At 40.5% G+C, this 18766-nt stretch overlaps 1 protein-coding gene across 1 annotated transcript; it reads right to left on the bottom strand.

The window, feature by feature from the left end:
* Positions 1-2078: 2078 nt before the first annotated feature.
* Positions 2079-17792, bottom strand: gpd1l (glycerol-3-phosphate dehydrogenase 1 like; the record flags this gene model as incomplete). The annotated part of the gene is made up of 8 exons (XM_080427228.1): positions 2079-2175; positions 2440-2546; positions 3253-3489; positions 4110-4222; positions 7036-7174; positions 14825-14965; positions 16582-16759; positions 17749-17792. 8 exons carry the CDS (start codon positions 17790-17792, stop codon positions 2079-2081), a joined length of 1056 nt encoding a protein of 351 aa, XP_080283354.1.
* Positions 17793-18766: the final 974 nt, after the last annotated feature.

Here is an 18766-nt window from a genome sequence, read left to right as displayed (position 1 = left end):
TACCAAAAAGAATATTAAAAAGTGCATCACAGTGATGCTAGTGTCGATCTATGCCCTATGGGGTCATGTTTGAGTCCTGCTGGCTGGTACAAGGCAAGTAAACAACACTAGTTAATGGACATGTATCCACTGAGATGTGAGGAACTGAATAATGACTGACTATACACAGACACAATTTTCTATTAACATTTTGGTCACCCAAACCATATTTTGATTGTGACAGTAAAACTTACATATGGTAGACTATTTCCCCAGATTGTCATTGACAGAAATGGTATATTTGAGTAGAAAACAAAAAAACAAAATGGAGAATAGGAAAAATCCACGGTATAACAAGGCTTCAGACTATAGTCTGTCAAAGCAACTGTAAAATGAAATACTATATTGTTTTCTTTTATCAAAGTAAAGTGCCATTTGGGACATTTTAAAATGAGATCTTTAAGAAATTCACTCTGTGGGTGGTGCTACAGGAAGGAGTAAACCGTTTTGAAAATAATGGCGGTAGATAAGATGTTGTTGATGTGATATACTGTACAGCCTTAAAATCAATCTGTAACAGCTTAATGTTTAGCGCTACACAACGTGGCAATCGTCTAATAGATATAGTGGAGGAATATCATAGTCCTTCAGCATTGTCTTTTTGTTTTACAATTATCTCATCAAAAACATCTCCGAGCTGTCACTGTGTATTGGTATTGTAAACTTTTAAGGGTAAGTGTGTCACACAGGAGACTATGTGCACCAGATAAGAGCTGGGGCAGCTCCTGTAATAAACGGGTTGGTGAGCATGTACATTGGTCCCGATAGCTTTAAAACATAACCATCTGATAATAATAATCAGATGGAAAGAAACACAGCAGATTTCCTGTTTCTCCCAAATATCTCATCAGTAAAACCACTTTTTACCACTCAAATTTAGATAGAAGCTGTATTGTTGGGTTAATCTATCTGCGGATGTCAGTAGATTTGGAAGATCAGTTGCCACAAGTTTAGTGTATATGGTGCTCTATTAAGGTACTGTATAACTGAGAAGCATGTTTAGTGGTATATTAATGTTGTAACAGAATAAAGTAGGATTATATGACATCCCGGTTATTGTTTGAGCGCAATAGAGACAAACGTGAAAGATGTAATACACTAGCTCATCAAGGTTGACAATTGTTTGCATTGGGTTAACTAGCCTGTAGACTCAGTGTCCAAATGCTTCGCCTAATAGAGACTGAGGACAATCTCCCAGCTTTGGTTCCGAAATCTGGGTGTGAAAAAACTGCATTGCAGAAATAATCAAAAATTCATATTAGGGCGGTGACAGGATTGGTGTCCAAAGAATTAGGCGTAGGTTTGTTAGTGGCTGTTTTCACCGGTGTTCTAGCAACTACGTGGAGTTCTCTGACCGTCTGACAACGCAAGACTAAAGAGCCAGTAACATTTCAGTTCATGGCTGAGTAGCACAATAATACATTAAAAGAGGGTCACACTCAGATTTCTCTCATTTTCAATTGCTATTAATTCAACAACAAAACATTTTACACTGATGAAGGCCGGATGGCCAAAATTGTTTTGTTATTGAATTAAAAGCAATCGATATAATGCAATTAAATCCACCGATGTAAGTTTCTAAGGATAACACACCAGACAGAGCGCAGTGGCACTCTTGCAAATAGAATGTGTAGCACAATAACTCTGCTATGTTACACTTCTATGCACTGCAAATGCTTTGGATTATTTCTCAGTGTTAGGAGGGTCTGTCAGGACATCCAAATAGATCATCTCATGTGTAAGACCATTTTTCATCCACTGTAAGCTGGTAAAGTCATCTCTGCCAAATCCCCTTATTTCAATGTTTGTGATTTTGGATTTATTTCTTTTTTTTTTACTCAACCTGTGTAAGTTCTAAGTTTTTTTGTCAAAAAATAAGGCAGTCGTTCTAAAAAGCTGACTTTGAGGTTTTTTTTTAGATGTGAGGCTCTGACAGTAAAAGCTACAGTAAAACGTGTTACTGCTGAGATATCTTAGGGGAAACAACAACCCTGTATGGATCTCTATGGCAGCCTCCGTCTGGACCTCCAGAAACCTGCTCACATGTGCTCTGGGTGGCTCTGCAGACAGGAGATCATCTCTTGGACAGGTTTCCCCTCAAAACAAATCTGATACACCGCTGTGAAAAGAGGGAACCTATAAAGAAATGGAAGATGGTGTCAAAGGTGCAATTTGAGGGCAAACAAAAGACTATTAAAAAGTTATGGAAAGACAAGGTTATGTAAAAGTGAGGCTGAAACTCAGTGGAACAGTCAGCCACCCCCATAATAACCACCATTTCTTAAACACACAATGGTGGTTTCCACCTGGGAACCCCTACAATGTCACTGGGATTAAGAAAGTTAATGAATGTATTTATTTATTTATTCTAAAGAGAGAGAGAGACTCATCAATACTGACTTGTCGACAAGGCCCTTCTGTTTGAGGATGTGGTGGACTTCATTGGAGGTAGCAGGACCCTGGAGCTTCTGACCGTTCAACATCTCCTTCTCCAGCTCCTCTATGCTCTGACAATGGGTGGGACAAACAGGCCAGGGTCATAAACACACCGGAAAGAAAATAAATACATGGATTAACCCATGAAGCCTAGCATCCCTATTCTAGGGCAAACAAATCAGTTTTTCAGCGAAGAGATTTGTTGTAGAGGGTAAAAGGAGGGGAACTAGTATAGACCCCTGGGGGACACCGGTCAAGGAAGTATAGTTTTAAGTGGTTAAATTGCGTATGTCCATTCCACATACAGAGCAAATATTATGAAAGACATATTTTAGGGTCATGGCATCATCACAGATTTACCAGACAAGCAATTACCTACACAGCAACATATGCTCAATATTAAGAACACAGGTAGCAGCATTTTCTCAACATGTGGCAGCAAATAAAAATAGCCAACATGGCAGCTAACGACAATAGCCAACAGAGCAATACCTTACTAACGGTTATTCCTTCCATTTGTGAAACCCTACCAATTGCAGCATTCCCCTTACCACCACCAGCATGTGTCCTAGTACAATATAGATAAAGTAATACAGAAAAATAGACCAGGTCTTGGCAGTACGATAATGAGTTCCAATTCTACCACTTCCACTTGACCTGCTAACAATGTTTACATTTATTAATATTAACATTCTAACTTGTTTGTGGACAACAGAATGATTAGCAGACATTGCTATACTGGCTTATTATATGTTCATGGCATCCAACATCTCCTACCTTTCCAGTCTTGGCGAAGGCCTCAGCAACCCGTCGGTTGCGTCCGCCGTAGCAGGTGGTGATGAGGTCTGCCACGCCGCAGCTCTCCAGGAAGGTGGCCGAGGAGACTACGCCATCCTTAGAGAAGAGCTTGGCGAAGGCGATCATCTCCATCAACCCCAGACGAATCACGGCTGCCTTGGTGTTGTCTCCGCACCGCAACCCGTCACAGAAGCCAGCACCCACCGCCACAATGTTCTGATGAGGAGGAGTACCAAATAAGGCCGTAAGGAGATGGACAGATTCATATGTGGTACAGTGGTTCTCACGTTTTAAGTTCAAAGACCCCCTAGCTCTAGTAGTAGTTCCAGACCTATAAGGGGCCATTTGGAACCTCCTCAAGGAACCCTGAGGGTCCCTGGACCCCACTTTGAGAACCACTGTGGAACACTAAACCTCAGTAGTACTGCTTTCATTTACTATGCTTTTGACATGGCTGGAGCTTTGGGCCCATATTCACATACCTGTATATAACATTAATAGCATCTAATATGGTTAAGGATTTACAGAAACAATGCTGCCATTTATGTGAAAGGCATAGAACAAAAAAGGTACAATTTAGGCTACTTGAATACAAAACCAAATGAACCCTAGCAGCCCTATTCTGGGGCGAACATTCAGCATCTACAAGCTCAAAATGTGTTGCAGTTCGGCTATTTTTGGCCAAGATATTTGGCGTAGACGGTAAAAGGGAGGGGACACATTATAGACACCTGGGGGACACTGGTTAAGTATATGGGTATAGGTGGTTCATATTTAAAAACAGCTATGTTCATATTTTCCCTAATTCTAAAAAGGTACAATGAGACACTCCTTACCTTGAGTGCTCCACACAGCTCTACTGTGTCAGCATCATCCACTACTGTGATTCTGAAGTTGGGAGTCTGCAGCAGCTCCTTAAACAACAGCCCGTTCTCCACAACCTTGCTTCCTAAAAGCACCACATTTCACATTCAGGAACATTAGCCTCTCTCTGGGTGTGTACATTACCACCACTGCCAAACACACTCAATCCTCTGGCACGCTGATATTACATATACCCTGTCTCTCTAGAATGGCTCAGTCAGTCCAGGGGTTTATCTACTCTCTAAGACACGCACACACAAACACAAACAAAAACACAGTCAGGTTTTGTGTTATCGTCACTTTCATCTGATCTCTGGCTCTAGGTATGCTCTGAGCTCCAAAACAGGTAAATTAACTTAAGTAATCTGACCGCAATCCACCTGTAATGTGCTATATGCACACAACATTAGTGTTATTCCGATAGCCGATCTACTAGCTCTCAGCACGTTGCAATATGGCGCGTTGTGAGCTTGCAGATCTGCTATTTTGGGCACGGGACACCATCATATGATGGGATATTAGGCATAATCCATAAGAAGACAATTAAATATGGCACTTTGTTATTTCTAAGTGATACACTAATAGCTGCAAAGTCATTTATATTAAACCACAACATATATGCATATAACAGCATTTTCTTTAAGAGTTATTAAAATCCAGTGTTGGGCAAGTTACTTTACTAGTTACTAAATTATGAAAGTAACTAGTAACTTTACTTAAAAAAAACCCCAATATATATATATATATATATATATATATATATATATATATATATATATATATATATATATATATATATATATATATATATATATATACACACACACACACATATTATTTCCAAATGATGTTGATAGGCTATACATAACGTTTATGTGTTGTTTCTTCTCTAGACAAATTTTCTTTCACATCAGGATGTAATGATCATTAGACTCAGAGCAATAACCCACCTATCTCCCACTCCGTCCCCAGTCAGAGTTATCAGTTTGAATGAATTTGATGTAATTTGCATATAGATGTGAGTGAACTTAATTTAACTGACTAAACCTTTTTTTATTTTAAAAGAAAAAACCTCTCTCACACTTATGCCAGTGATCATCTCCCCTGTGCCAATGTTGGCACCTGTGCCTAAGGTCTCTGCTCTGTATCTCACACACACACACACACACCAGCCTGATCTCCAGAGATTACCGTAACATTGCACGGAACGAGTGCACTTCATTCCGTGGATAGTCGCCTAGAAACCCCGAAATTGCGTGCATATGTACGGCGAGTCCCACGGTGGGCGTAACCAGTCGCAACCCGGAAAAACCCGGAAGCAGAGCAGTCCCCACAACAAAATTTACGATTCTGTGCCTATCGGTACATAACTCAAACGGCACTGAGTAGGCACAGGCGAACGTCACACCGTTCAGGACGGCAACTCGGTCGCCTTAGCTCCCTCGGTGGTCCTTCACGGGGTGACAGTTCGCCTGTGACTGCGCGCCTCCGAAATGGTTTTGTCACAAAGGGAGCGCCGTACATATGCACGCAATTTGGGGGTTTCGAGGCGGCTATCCACGGAATGAAGTGCACTCGTTCCGTGCAATGTTACGGTAATCTCTGGAGATCGGGTTGCACACACACACACACACACACACACACACACACACACACACACACACACACACACACACACACACACACACACACACACACACACACACACACACACACACACACACACACACACACACACACACACACACACACACACACACACACACTTTTAGTGTTGCTCTGTGGTACAGTGAGAGAAAAGACCATTGTAGCAGCAATTGTCATTATGAAATGTAGTGGAACAATTAAACGTATTTCTGCACTGTAGTGGCCCTGCTGCTTTCACTGGGATTTAGCTGATTAGTTCTCTGAAGGCAACAGACTCAACCGTTGCAATAGGAAGCATGTCCTCAACATCATACCTGGCAATCAATCTGTTTAGTTGAGTCTGGGTGACATGTTCTGGCGATTTAAAAATAAACGGCTGTTTAGATGGAGTAGCTCCATCTGGGTCACTGCCGGTGGTAGAGACGGAGGGGTCTTTGGCGACTAGTTTTATAATAATGTACTTTAGTTAGGTGCTTCAGGAGATTAGCATTGCTGTTACTCGATGTGGACAATGTTTTCTGTCCTGCACTCAGTTTACATTTGACTGCAATATGTTTAGCGTCCTTTATCCCCACACATTCAAAATAATGGTTATATTTCCAAGCTGCAAACTAAAGCTGTTACAGACGACCCAAGGGAGTGATGCCTCAAGTCAATTGTAAAATTTCAATAAATCTGCAAATCCCCATAAATGGATGTCATCAATATGATGTCATAGACTGGCCTAGACTCCACATTGTGGCATGCTTGACACAGAACTCCATATATGGGCGTAAAAGGGGCACACACAGACTGATGGGTACAAAGGATACTCTGACAACAGGTATTGCATAATTGGGTGGGGCGTGCATTTCCAACTTGCATCGTTACTGACTTGCATCGTTCCCGAGTAGGCCGGTGTCTGTCTAGTTTAATTACTGTAGATCACTGATCAGTGACTTGATTGATTGATTGAATACTTTATTAGACAGAAATGTAAACAGCACAAGGTCAGACATTTAGGCTAAAAGGATAGCACAAAAAAGTCCAGGGGACTTGTTTCCATTGTGGTCCTATAAAAAAAATCCAGATAGGAAAATAATTTCCACATCTTGTACACACATGCCTCACTTCAGACATGAATACATACAGTATATCCAGTCACCCATCCACACATTTAGCTACATACATACATCCATACATTAACATAATGTACATATGAATACATTCATGTACATTAGTATATATAACATCCACCATGCAGTATCTCACCAATGGTAGTCTCACAGAACTTCTCGTCAGCCACTTCGTTGGCAATGTTGGCCCCCATGAGGACACTGACGTCAATGGCCATTTTCTCTCTGATGATGTCAGAGATGAGCTTCAGGCCTTCCGGACCCTCGTCTATACCCTGAGAGGAGAGAGAAGAAGTGTGAGTCAGAGAGCAGAGCAAACAAACAGGGAATGAGACAATGAGTCAGATAATGACAGGAAGAGGTGCAGTCAATTACATCAGTGGTTCTCAAAGTGGAGTCCGGGGAACCCCAGAGGTCCTCCTGTCATTGTTAATATAGCATAAAAATTTAAACTATGTCAACTATTTGAAAATAGCCAATCTACAAGATATTTGCTGCATTTCAACTATGGGGGCTAATGGTTAGAGAGCCCACCTGGAAAGCCGGAGGTCCCAGGTTCGATTCCAAGCCTTAGCAATGTGTCCCTGAGCAAGACACTTAATCCCTAATTTGGGAACCCATTCGATAAAAAAAAAAAATCTTTGTTTTTGCCTCTGGGGCCACCACAGATTCTGCTGTTAGCAGAATCTGTCTTGAGAGATTACTAAACCCTAACTGCTCCCCTCTCCGTGCTTCTCTGTGGCCAGAAAACTGAAGTTCCCCTGCGGGATGAAAAAGGTATCCAAAAATATAATAATAATAAAACTAAACTAAAGTAACACACACAGTCAGAGTCAAGCTCCGTGTTGTCATGCTTTCATCTAAGCTGCATTCTGCTTCTTGGTAATAACACCCCAAAACAAGCTCAAATGACAAGAGCAGAGGCAGTCCATCCATTAGTGTACTATATGTTATATCAATGGGGTTTATGGCCCGAAATCTTAGTACCCAAGGTCTCTTACATAATAACTAAAATTGGAGAGTATCAAGGCCTGAGACATGGTGTATTAGCTAAATAGACGTTCTACTAACAACACCATTTTAGATGTGTGGAGATTCACTTCCTTTTGCTTTTTTACCGTTACTCGAACTGTGTTTTCCATAATAATATAATATAATATAATAAGGGCTTCCAATTTTGAACCTTTACTACACATTAGGACCGTACTTTTATGGCTAAAATGATCATCTTGACTATTTTGCTTAAAATTGCACGATTATTGATTATGATACATTTTGTCAGGAAAAGATGTTACAATTTTCTAATGTCTTTGTTGCTCATTGTGTTTACAGTATCAGTCCCATATGTTTGGTTTAATGGTTTCAATTAATTGCCATATTTCACAATTCCATAATTGTAAAACATGAAATCACGATTTTCAATTACTTTCAATGAATTGCAGTATAAAGATGGCCCCTTATGTGTCCATTTGTACACTCTTTTTGATGTGTAGGTTTTACATTTTAATACAATTCATCTAAGCATTGCACTTTCTCCAAAGTAAATACTCTTACTTTTGTCTTCCCCATGCTGTCATACTTATACTGTGAAAATACAAACAGCCTCACATTCACTCTTTATAAGAGTCATCACAAAATCGAGCATTTTGTCAAATAAAATCCCATAATCCCATAAACATCCCAGAAGGAATGCCTTGCACAATATTACAGCCCATATGGTAACCAGCTGTGCTGACACACCTTAGGGAATAGAAAACTGCAGTGTTCTGAACAAACTCAACATTCATCTCTATTTATAGATCGGTTCAGCAAAGAATATACCAGTTTTTACTGGCAGAAATAAGAACAGTCTGTGACTGAAAATGCATTTGGACATGTGTCCAAATGCAAATACTGTGTGTGACACTAAAACTCTACTGACTCTAGAATCTCGAATGTATAGAATTCTATAATTGACATTCAACATTCTAGAATCTAGAAGCAGGTGGCAGATGTAAGGTGACCTTACGCTTAAGTGTAACAAGGAGGGAAACACAAAATACTGCCATTAATGGCCCTAACGGGCAGCTAATGACAATAATGTGAAGTATCACAATGGCACAGAAATTCAAACATCCATGTCATAATGTAGGATATTATTATACCAGTCATTTCATTTAAGGCAGGAGAGTTACGCACAGCTAGTGCCAAGGGGCGCTGTTCTTCAATCCAGATGGTACAGCTGGCAATAATTAAATGATCGGTAGTACAGTATTATTACTGCTATAGTAACGATAGTAACAGTTTTACAACAACCTAGCCTGTTTGGGGAGTTTCTCAGGAATTACACTGATGGAATTAGGCGCAGAACCGTGTCACTGTTACCCACAGTACAGAGTGATGCCCTAGTGTAATCACATAGTTAACCTCTACATCATTCTGTCTTTTTCATTATGCCAGAGGTTTGCTGAAATCCAATTAATGCAGTAATTAAAGCAAAGCAGAGAGCTAGAGTGATTCTGCAGGTGTTTGAGTCAGAAACAATGTTTCTTAAATTAAGGCCTGATTTATGCTTTGTCCAGCAGCCTCCGTATGTGGGTGCCTTAACCGTTCATGGTTCCAATCGTTCCATTCTGTTACAGACAGCAGTGTGCGCTATAGAGGATGAAATGGCTTTCTTCTGTTGCAAATGTAAAGATGGCTTCATACGGACCGCCAGGCCTGTGAGTTTCTAGAACTACCATGCAGGGCCAGCAGGTACATAAGGCCTTCCCTAAATGTATTGCTGTCTATTGTGCACATGAAGTAAGTAGACTTGGAAACTGACGGTTCCCAGGCCATGTGGTCCATAGGCATAGGGGTGCACATAACTGGTGCGCAAGTGAGCATGCGTCGTCAAAATGCATGCTGCGCGGCACATCAAACGAAGGGAGGCGCTCTCGCGTACCAACAGCTGGGGCCGCTGGGACAGGAATCTACTTCCTGAAGCCACACTCACACATTCACGGTGAAGCACGTGTCCGCCCCATGTGCGCCCCATACACACCCATGGGGCGGAGGTGGAGGGGGAGGGGACGCATGCTGCACGTGAATGTGTGAGTGTGGCCTCGAATCCTGACACAGTCAGTCGCACACAGCAAGCTGCTGGCTGCGTTACAGGCACTCGTCAAAATGTCCAAGAAGCAAGCCCCATTAAGTAATTATTTTGATTCTACAGACTAACACACACACCATAATTTGTTAATTCATCTTGATTTATAAATAAATCTTTAAATAAATCCATGTATCCCTCTTTTATCCATCCTGCGAGACGTGTCGCGGCAAAATTAATTAATTAATTTATTTGTTTTGCACCAAGTAACATATCTAGGTGCTCCCCTGAGAACTAGACCAAAAACGTTATGTGCCCCCCTTGTCCATAGGTCAGGAACCTATCTCCTGTTTCTGGAGCATGAGACAGCTTGATGTACGTACAACTCCTTGACACGATGCTAGTATCTTGTAGGGACTTACCCCCTAATTACTCCAACCCTTGATGATGAGTGCCAAGCAAGGAGGCATTGGGTACCATTAGTAGTCTTCTTCTTTGGTATGACTTGGCCAGAGATTGAAACCCGACCTCTTAGTCTCTAGGCAGATACACTTAACTACAAGGCCACTGTGCTGTGCACATCGATACAGATAATAATGTATGCCTGGTTGATGGTATTATTGTGTCATTGTTGCTGCAAACCACCTGGTGACAATCAGGTGAAAAATGTGTACTGAATGGAATTCAGGACCATGGACAGCACTGCGCTGTCCATGGTCCTGAATTCTACACAGCAGTGGTTCTCAAAGTGCTGTCCATGGACCCCCAGGGGTCCTTTGACAGGGTTCCAATGGGTCACCAGCTAAAGTAGTTAATAAAAAAAAACTTTTGGTCATTTTATCGTCTACTCAGGCCTTTGTGAGCCCCCCAGACAGTTTTTAAGTTGCTCGATTCAGTATTTAGACATTTGATATTCATTTTATCAGACACGCCCCCTTCCTATACAAACCCATTGTAACTTCAAACTCCATTTTAACCATGTTAGATTCATCAAAAACACCCGTCCTTGGTTCTGGTGACTCACCCTGCCCTCCTAATGCGTGAGGGGCCGTGTTTTTTCAATTACTTTTTTCATTTATTTTAAATATTTTTTGGGGAAAATTTAAAAAATAAAATACAATAAAAAATATATATAAAATAAATGAAAAAAATTATCGGAAAAACACAGCCCCCTCACGCATTAGGAGGGCAGGGTGAGTCACCAGAACCAAGGACGGGTGTTCTCGACGAATCTAACCTGGTTAAAATGGAGTTTGAAGTTACAATGGGTTTGTATTAGGAAGGGGGCGTGTCTGATAAAATGAATATCAAATATATAAATACTGAATCGAGCAACTTAAAAACTGTCTGGGGGGCTCACAAAGGCCTGAGTAGATGATAAAATGACCAAAAGGTTTTTTGAAAGTGAAATATCCCTTTAAGATATTAAAAAATAGCCGAATTGTGAGCCTGTAGATCTGCAAGTTTTGAACGCTTTTTAATTTGTTTTTGAAAAAATGTATTAAAAAGTTTACACAAAACCTTTTTGAAAATAAGAAAAAAGAAATGATGCAAAACTTCTCTTCTGAGAGTCCCTGGCACAAAATGCCCAGATGGGGGTCCTTGACATGAAAATGTTTGAGAACCACTGCCATACAAGAGTGGTGTGCGCCTCACGCCAGATGATACAGAAAAGTACAGTAGGCTACTGAAACATAGCGGAGATCGAACAACTAACAGACGCCACTTAGGTCGGTTAGTTCAGTTTCTTTCTTAGCCTGCTTGCTTTTTGTGGTTGTAAATTGAACTTTTGGCCCCCATTCCATTCTTCTCCCACTGTAGCAACCCACGGACAGAAGAGCAACACTGGAAGAGAGAGAGCTGCATGCTGCACCAGCTGTTTCTACGCGTATCCCCCTGACAGGGAATCATTCATGAATTCAAGTGCTCTGATTAATATGTTATATTCTTTAATTTTGAACAGTAGCCTTATGTTGTTCTTTCTTTAGCCTATCTGAGGCTACTGCGTGGTTAAAAAAACAACGGAACAGTACCCAAGGCTACTGTGTGGTTAAATCAATTCATTGTATTTCATGAGGATCAGTTACTTCATCCTGGTGAGATTAAAGCTCAATTTCCTGATATGACTACACATTTAACTTTAGAAGTCAGTCTACTTTTACAGTGTTTTGCACAGCGCATTATTAGCTGTGTGTTATTGTTGTGCGGTCAGTGCATAGAATGGCTGTTATGAACATAATAACGTTGTCCTCCATGGTTGTAAATTCCAGCTATTATTTTCTAGTTGGTCAAATATTAGCCTTCCCAATCCTCTGCCTCACCCACTACCTAATGGCCTATGCTACCAAGTACCATGCCATCCATATGGAGGCCATCACTCATAAGGGTTAGGTGCCAAAATTAGTCTCAGGCTGTTATAATTAAAAGGTCCCCAAAATGAGTATTAATTCTCTGTGTTTTAATGTACCTGGATTCCAGACACTGGAGACAGACAAATGTGGGCCCTTAGGCAGAATTCATTAAAAGGACGACTTCACCTATTTTCAACCTATCTTCATATAATTGACTCATTACAAATTATGGTACCATTTTATCATGAGCATTAGTGAGGACCAATTATATGAAGAAAGGTTGAAAATGGGTGAAGTCGTCCTGTAAGAAACAAATTGGACAACTAAATAGCTTTTTCTCTGGGAATGACTTAAACCAACTATCGCAGATCTCAAACTGTTTTGTATGTTTTATGCAACAACAAAAACAAAAAAAGCCTCTTAAGTCACAGTCCACACCCCAAAGTTTAAAGGTATCATGACATTCATGTTTACACCACATTCAGAGTCTTTGTCATGGTCCTTCAAACGTGTACAAAAAGTTTTAACTGAAAATTCCACTCCAGTGATTCACTGTAGGTGTTTTTGTCTCACATTTCTAAAGCCTTTTCAACTGCAATGAAAAAATAAATCTTTGCCTGCGGGTGTCGCTGGTGAGGGATTTTGCCTGTCAATCATCGCCTCTGCTCCGCCCCCCCCAAATGAAAGGATAGGGGAGGGGAGGGGCGAGGAGGAGAGTGGGCGGGATTAATCGACTGTGACCTCACTGCCGAAGGGCCAAGCTCAGATTACTTTTCAGCCTAATTATTCAGAAAACCCCAGACCACAGAAAATCCACTGAATGTTCAAAGTTCAGATTTTTTGGGTGTAATTGAGGTCATAAAACCCCAAAAAAAACATAAAAAATAAAAAGTGAAAATGAATGTCATCGAACCTTTAAATCCTCAAAATCAATCTCTGATCAATTAATGTTCATGTCAAAAGATGAATCCAAAAGCGTTCATAAAGCTGTTTTATAGTAGCCTGGTAAACCCTCCCTCCAGAAATCTCATTTGTATTTTATTTCAGGAGTGAGTCTGGCATGAGGGCCTGTTTCGCTTTTTGGCTGTGGGCTGGAGCTGGGCGGGAGTAATGTAGCTTTGATGTCCAAGTGTCCAATTAAGCCACTTTAGGCTGCAGTGATTATCACCAGGAGTAATTGGTTTGTCTTTGATGTTAACGAGCAGCTTGTATGAAAGGTGTATTGATTAATGATGTGTGAACCACTCGGGTTCCACCTGATTGGCCTACCTCCGCTGTCAATCACAAAACAATGAGCGAGGACACTGATTGGAGAGTCCATTTGGTGGACGAGCAAGAAACGCCCAGATAAGCCTTCAGGCCAGACTCACTCCTGAAATCAAATGGAAATGAGAATTCCGGAGGGAGGGGCTTTACCAGGCTAGTTTTATAGTACCTCAAACTTGGCTTTATCCTTTCCCTCATTTAGCGTTCCAGGACCTATTAATTATGCCAATATGCCATGCCTGTAGAATCAAGCCCTCATTCATGTGACACTATGACACACCCCTAGAATCAACATGCTCCACGCCCCTGCAATGACGTCTCCAGAGGAGAACCTCTAGTTTACACTGATTACATTAACATCTTCAACTGTGGTTTTTATTTGTTCACTTATATTAACATTTTGTTTAATATATCTGGAATTACCAAGTTAGACATTAATTGTAAAATGTAATATAGTAACCTAGTATTTGCCATAATGTTATGTCTACAACACGATGTAGGCAATTACAGAATATGTTCTGTGCAAACATTAAGCGTAGTGTAAACAGCCTGATGTGGAGAAGACAGGATGAATGGATAAACGTCAGGCTGTCATATACGTTGTTATATCGGCCATTGCGTATACCTGCTTCTAATGTGTGCATCAATAAGGTCGGTTCAACTCCACCGCAACACGCATGCACGGATGTCTGAGCAATCAAGCAGCGCACACACACACACACACACACACACACACACACACACACACACACACACACACACACACACACACACACACACACACACACACACACACACACACACACACACACACACACACACACACACACACACACACACAGCTATGCTGGTGCGTCGTCCAATCTGAAGACATGCATATCAGGTGTTTATGCATTTCTTTCAGGAGGATTTGATTGAAGTGACGTTGCCTGAGTTGCATGCACTACGTCACACCAGTTTTCAGTGAGCTAACTGAAAACCACAATTTGGTAAAAATCCATATTAATGCTCAACCACTTGAACCCTCGCTGGTAGCGTCCCTATTCTGGGCACGCCATAATAGATGAACATTCCGCAGAATTAGGCAAAAATAGCAGATCTACAAGCTCAAAATGCGTCGCATTGTGAGCTTGTAGATCTGCTATTTTCTGCAAAGAGATTTGGTGTAGAGGGGCGAAAAAAAGAAGGGGACCAAGTATAGACCCCTGGGTGACCCCGACATAAGGTGGTGTGCTAACCTTTATGAGTGTGATTCCGCGGGCCTTGGAGGAAACACAGCCCACCATCTCGTCACACAGTTTCCTGATGAACTGATGCGGGACGACAAACACCAGCAGGTCAGCTTCTGCTGCAGCGTCACTCAGCTTGGGGACGGCAACCTAGAGGAGGGTGGGGTGAAGGAGACATGGAGGGGACAATGGTGACTTCCTCTAACTCACTGGTCCTCAACCTGAGGCCCGGGGCCCACTGGTGAGCCATGAGGATATTGCAAGTGTGGGCCCCCAAATAATTGACAAAACACTTAAAGGGCAAGACCACTTTAGGTTTGTGTTGTGTAGTTACTGTACCTTGCCATGATGTAACTCCAAAGGTTGACAAGAAATCAAAAATAATTGCTCCATTGATTAGAAATTGATCATTCAAAATATGCTCCTCATTGACTTACATTGTACAGTGAAACAGCTCTTTAAAGTCACTCTTTTAGCCCGTAAACGAACACAAACAAAGCTGAATATCACCAAACCCACTACTGTTTTTTTTTATTATAAAAATGTCAACTTCCTGTTGATTTTACTATTTGAAGATCCGGATCCAGGAACAGAAAATAAAAAACTACTGGGTTTGGTGATGTCTGAATATTGTCTGAATCAACTTTGTATTTGTTTACGGGCTAAAAGAGTGACTTTGAGAGCTGTTTCACCGTACAATGTAAGTCAATGAGGAGCATATTTAGAATGATCAATTTCTAATAAATGGAGCAATTATTTTTGATTTCTTGTCCACCTTTGCAGTTACGTCATGGCAAGGTAACTACACAACCGAAACCTCTACCAATCTTTTGAGATTTTCAAGTGGGCCCTGATCCAGAAAAGATTGAGAACCTCTGCTCTCACACTTTTAACCATAAAAAGTAGCAGATCTACAAGTTCAAAACGCGTAGCTTCGTGCCACGTTTCAAGCTTGTGGATTTGCTACTTTGGATACTTTTGTGTCACCCTTTAGTATGATCAAGAAGTGCATTAATTGACGAAAAAATATGGAGATAAGAGGTTCCTGTCCGACAACAACGATGTAGAGCTGCAACTATCGATTATCTTCTTAGCAATTACTTTTTCAATTAATCAAATAATGGAGAAGCTTAACCACTTAATAAAATAATGGATTAATAATCGATCCATATTTCGGGCATGTCGTCATTGTGACGCGTTTTGTGACAAAGTCTAAAATAACTCTTAACACATTGAGTGCCAGGGTTTTTTTTAAACAGGGTACAGTCAGTGCCTGGATTTTTAACCATTTTTGAACCTTTTTCAAGTAGTCACAAAATATTTTCAGTGATCACCGTCCTCACGGTGATCCCCTCATTACACACATAGAGGTCTCGTACAATCGGGGGAAAAAAATTAAAAACATTCGGTAATCCGTTCCATAGTTGCAGCCAGTTGAAAATAGTCAAAAATACATAGTCAAAAAAAAAGTACACAGGAGCCGAGATACAGGCTTTTGAAGTCATAAGTTAACCAGGAAGTGGATTAAAGTCTAAATCTTCGAAAAATGATATCTCCTGGTGCTTTTTATTTTTTTTATATTTTTTCCAAAAATGGTTATAACCGTTTTTGGCACACCTCGTTTGGATTATGAAAAACGGCCCGGACCGTTTTTGGCACTCAATGTGTTAAATGATCAATTATTGATTTTCTTTTTAAATAATAGATTAAATTGATTGGTTCGATTAACTGTTGTAGCCCTACTATGATGGACGGCAGACACTTACCACATTTTCTGGTAGTTTGTATCCTGGCAGGTACTTGACATTCTCATGATCAGTGTTGATGATGTCAGAGAGCTTCCTGCCATTGATGTCCTCTTCAAACACCCACATCTTCACTGTGGTTGCAAAGCGCTGCATGGACCGGGCGTTATTGCCAATAATCCTGGCAATGGCTGAACCCCTGCAACAAAAGTACCATTTATTTTTATTTTTATTGTGGCCTCCCTGCCTGCATACTGCATGCATGTCTGCATATGTGTACTGTGCGAGTTTGGGTCCACACATGAATTGAGCCCAAAGGCATAATACAAATAGCCACACTATAGGTGCTGTGTGTGAATGATCTTTTTTTTTATTGATTGATTGATCGAATACTTTATCAACAGTTTGCAAAAAAAGGCATGGTGGCACAGATTTATAAAAAAGAATGCTAAAAGGATAACCTGTGTATTCAATTCATCAGGACATTTATAGAGTAAAGACAAACAATAATATACAGTAATATGCAAAAACATCATATATAGAGTAGTAATAAAAAATAAAGATATGCACAGTAAACAGTTGGGGGGTGGGGGGGGGGGGGGTCATAAGATTTCATTCAATCCATAAGATTTCATTCATCCACAGATCCTCTGTTCTGGAATAAATATTTAGATTATCCTACATATTATCATTTTCGAACCTTTATTACAGTTTAATTTGATTAGGCTACCATAGTCACGACAAGACGTCTAGACATTAAGATAACTGCAGTAACCTAATTAGCTGAACAGAATTGGATTAAAGGGATAGTTCACCCCCAAAATAACTTTTTTCCTATCGATTAGTCACCCCATGGAGACTTGAATTAATCAAATTATTCATCAAATGATTGGTTTCGGAATCCGACAAAACAAAAGAATATCCACGAATTCAAGTCTCCACGGGGTGACTAATCGATAGAAAAAATGATTTTTTTTTTGGGGGGGGGTGAACTATCCCTTTAATCTCGTAATTGGTGCATTTAGCCTACTTTGCTGAGATAATTATACATGAACACACAGGCAAAAGATGTAGCTACGACATAACCTCATGAAAGCCACGACGACTGACTGGCTTTTCAAAAGGATTCCATTCAATGCAATATTGCACATCCTCACAGCATTGTGCCAAAAACACTTGACATCTCACCAGTTCCCAGAGCCCACTATGCACACTTTCAACGGAGAGGCCATCGTTTCCCGGGGAATGCAGTGGATGTACAGTTAGAACAACGAGTAGTAAGTCTAAACTAATGTAATGTACACACAATAGTAATACAATATATTAGGAACTGATAGAGATGGAGAGGCAGAAGCAGAAGCAGAAGCAGAAAGCGGTGCTACATGACAAGCGGCAAGCTGGATGATCGTCTACTGAATATGACGTCACTAAAAGCGTCGCACTAAAATGTTGGGAATTGTAGTCATTTAATGTCGATTCATTCATACCATGTACCACAGAATTATGTAACCAGTTTGGGCTGCGTTATTCGTTGTTGTAGCTAGCAGTAATGTAGCTATTTGTACATTTTGTAGCAATAACTTCATAAGTATTCTCTCTCTCTCTCTCTCTCTCTCTCTCTCTCTCTCTCTCACTCTCTCTCTCTCTCTCTCTCTCTCTCTCTCTCTCTCTCTCTCTCTCCCCCTCTCTCTCTCCCTCTCTCTCTCTCTCTCTATCTTGTATAGTAATATATAATATTTATGACCATTTATTAATAATAATAATAATAATAATCATAATTGTATTATTTATTATTATTATTATTATTATTATTATTATTATTATTATTATTATTATTATTATTACCCTTATTATTATTATTATTATTATTATTATTACAAAACAAAAGATTAAAGCGCCTGTATCATCAGCAATGTAGACTACAGACAAAGACCATATGTTTATAATTATTTTTTTTAACTTCAGTTGATGTAACTGCAGGGTGTTTGGCTAATTGGTGGAGCTTAATTGATGAGCCTGTGAGTGTGAACTGAAGTGGCTTCCCACTCCCCAGACAAAGGCAACACGTTTCTGTTCCTTTACCATAATAGCGCTGATTTAAAGGTAAGGAGATACAAGTGTGGGACAGACAGGACATACATTCTGCTAATAGTACAGACCTCACCATGATAGAATCTACTGCATTCCTCCTGCCTGCCTGCCTGCT

Source organism: Gymnoscopelus braueri, assembly GCF_963280865.1.
Source record: "Gymnoscopelus braueri genome assembly, chromosome: 4".
Classification (NCBI taxonomy): domain Eukaryota; kingdom Metazoa; phylum Chordata; class Actinopteri; order Myctophiformes; family Myctophidae; genus Gymnoscopelus; species Gymnoscopelus braueri.
This window is presented reverse-complemented; position numbering and strand designations above follow the sequence as displayed.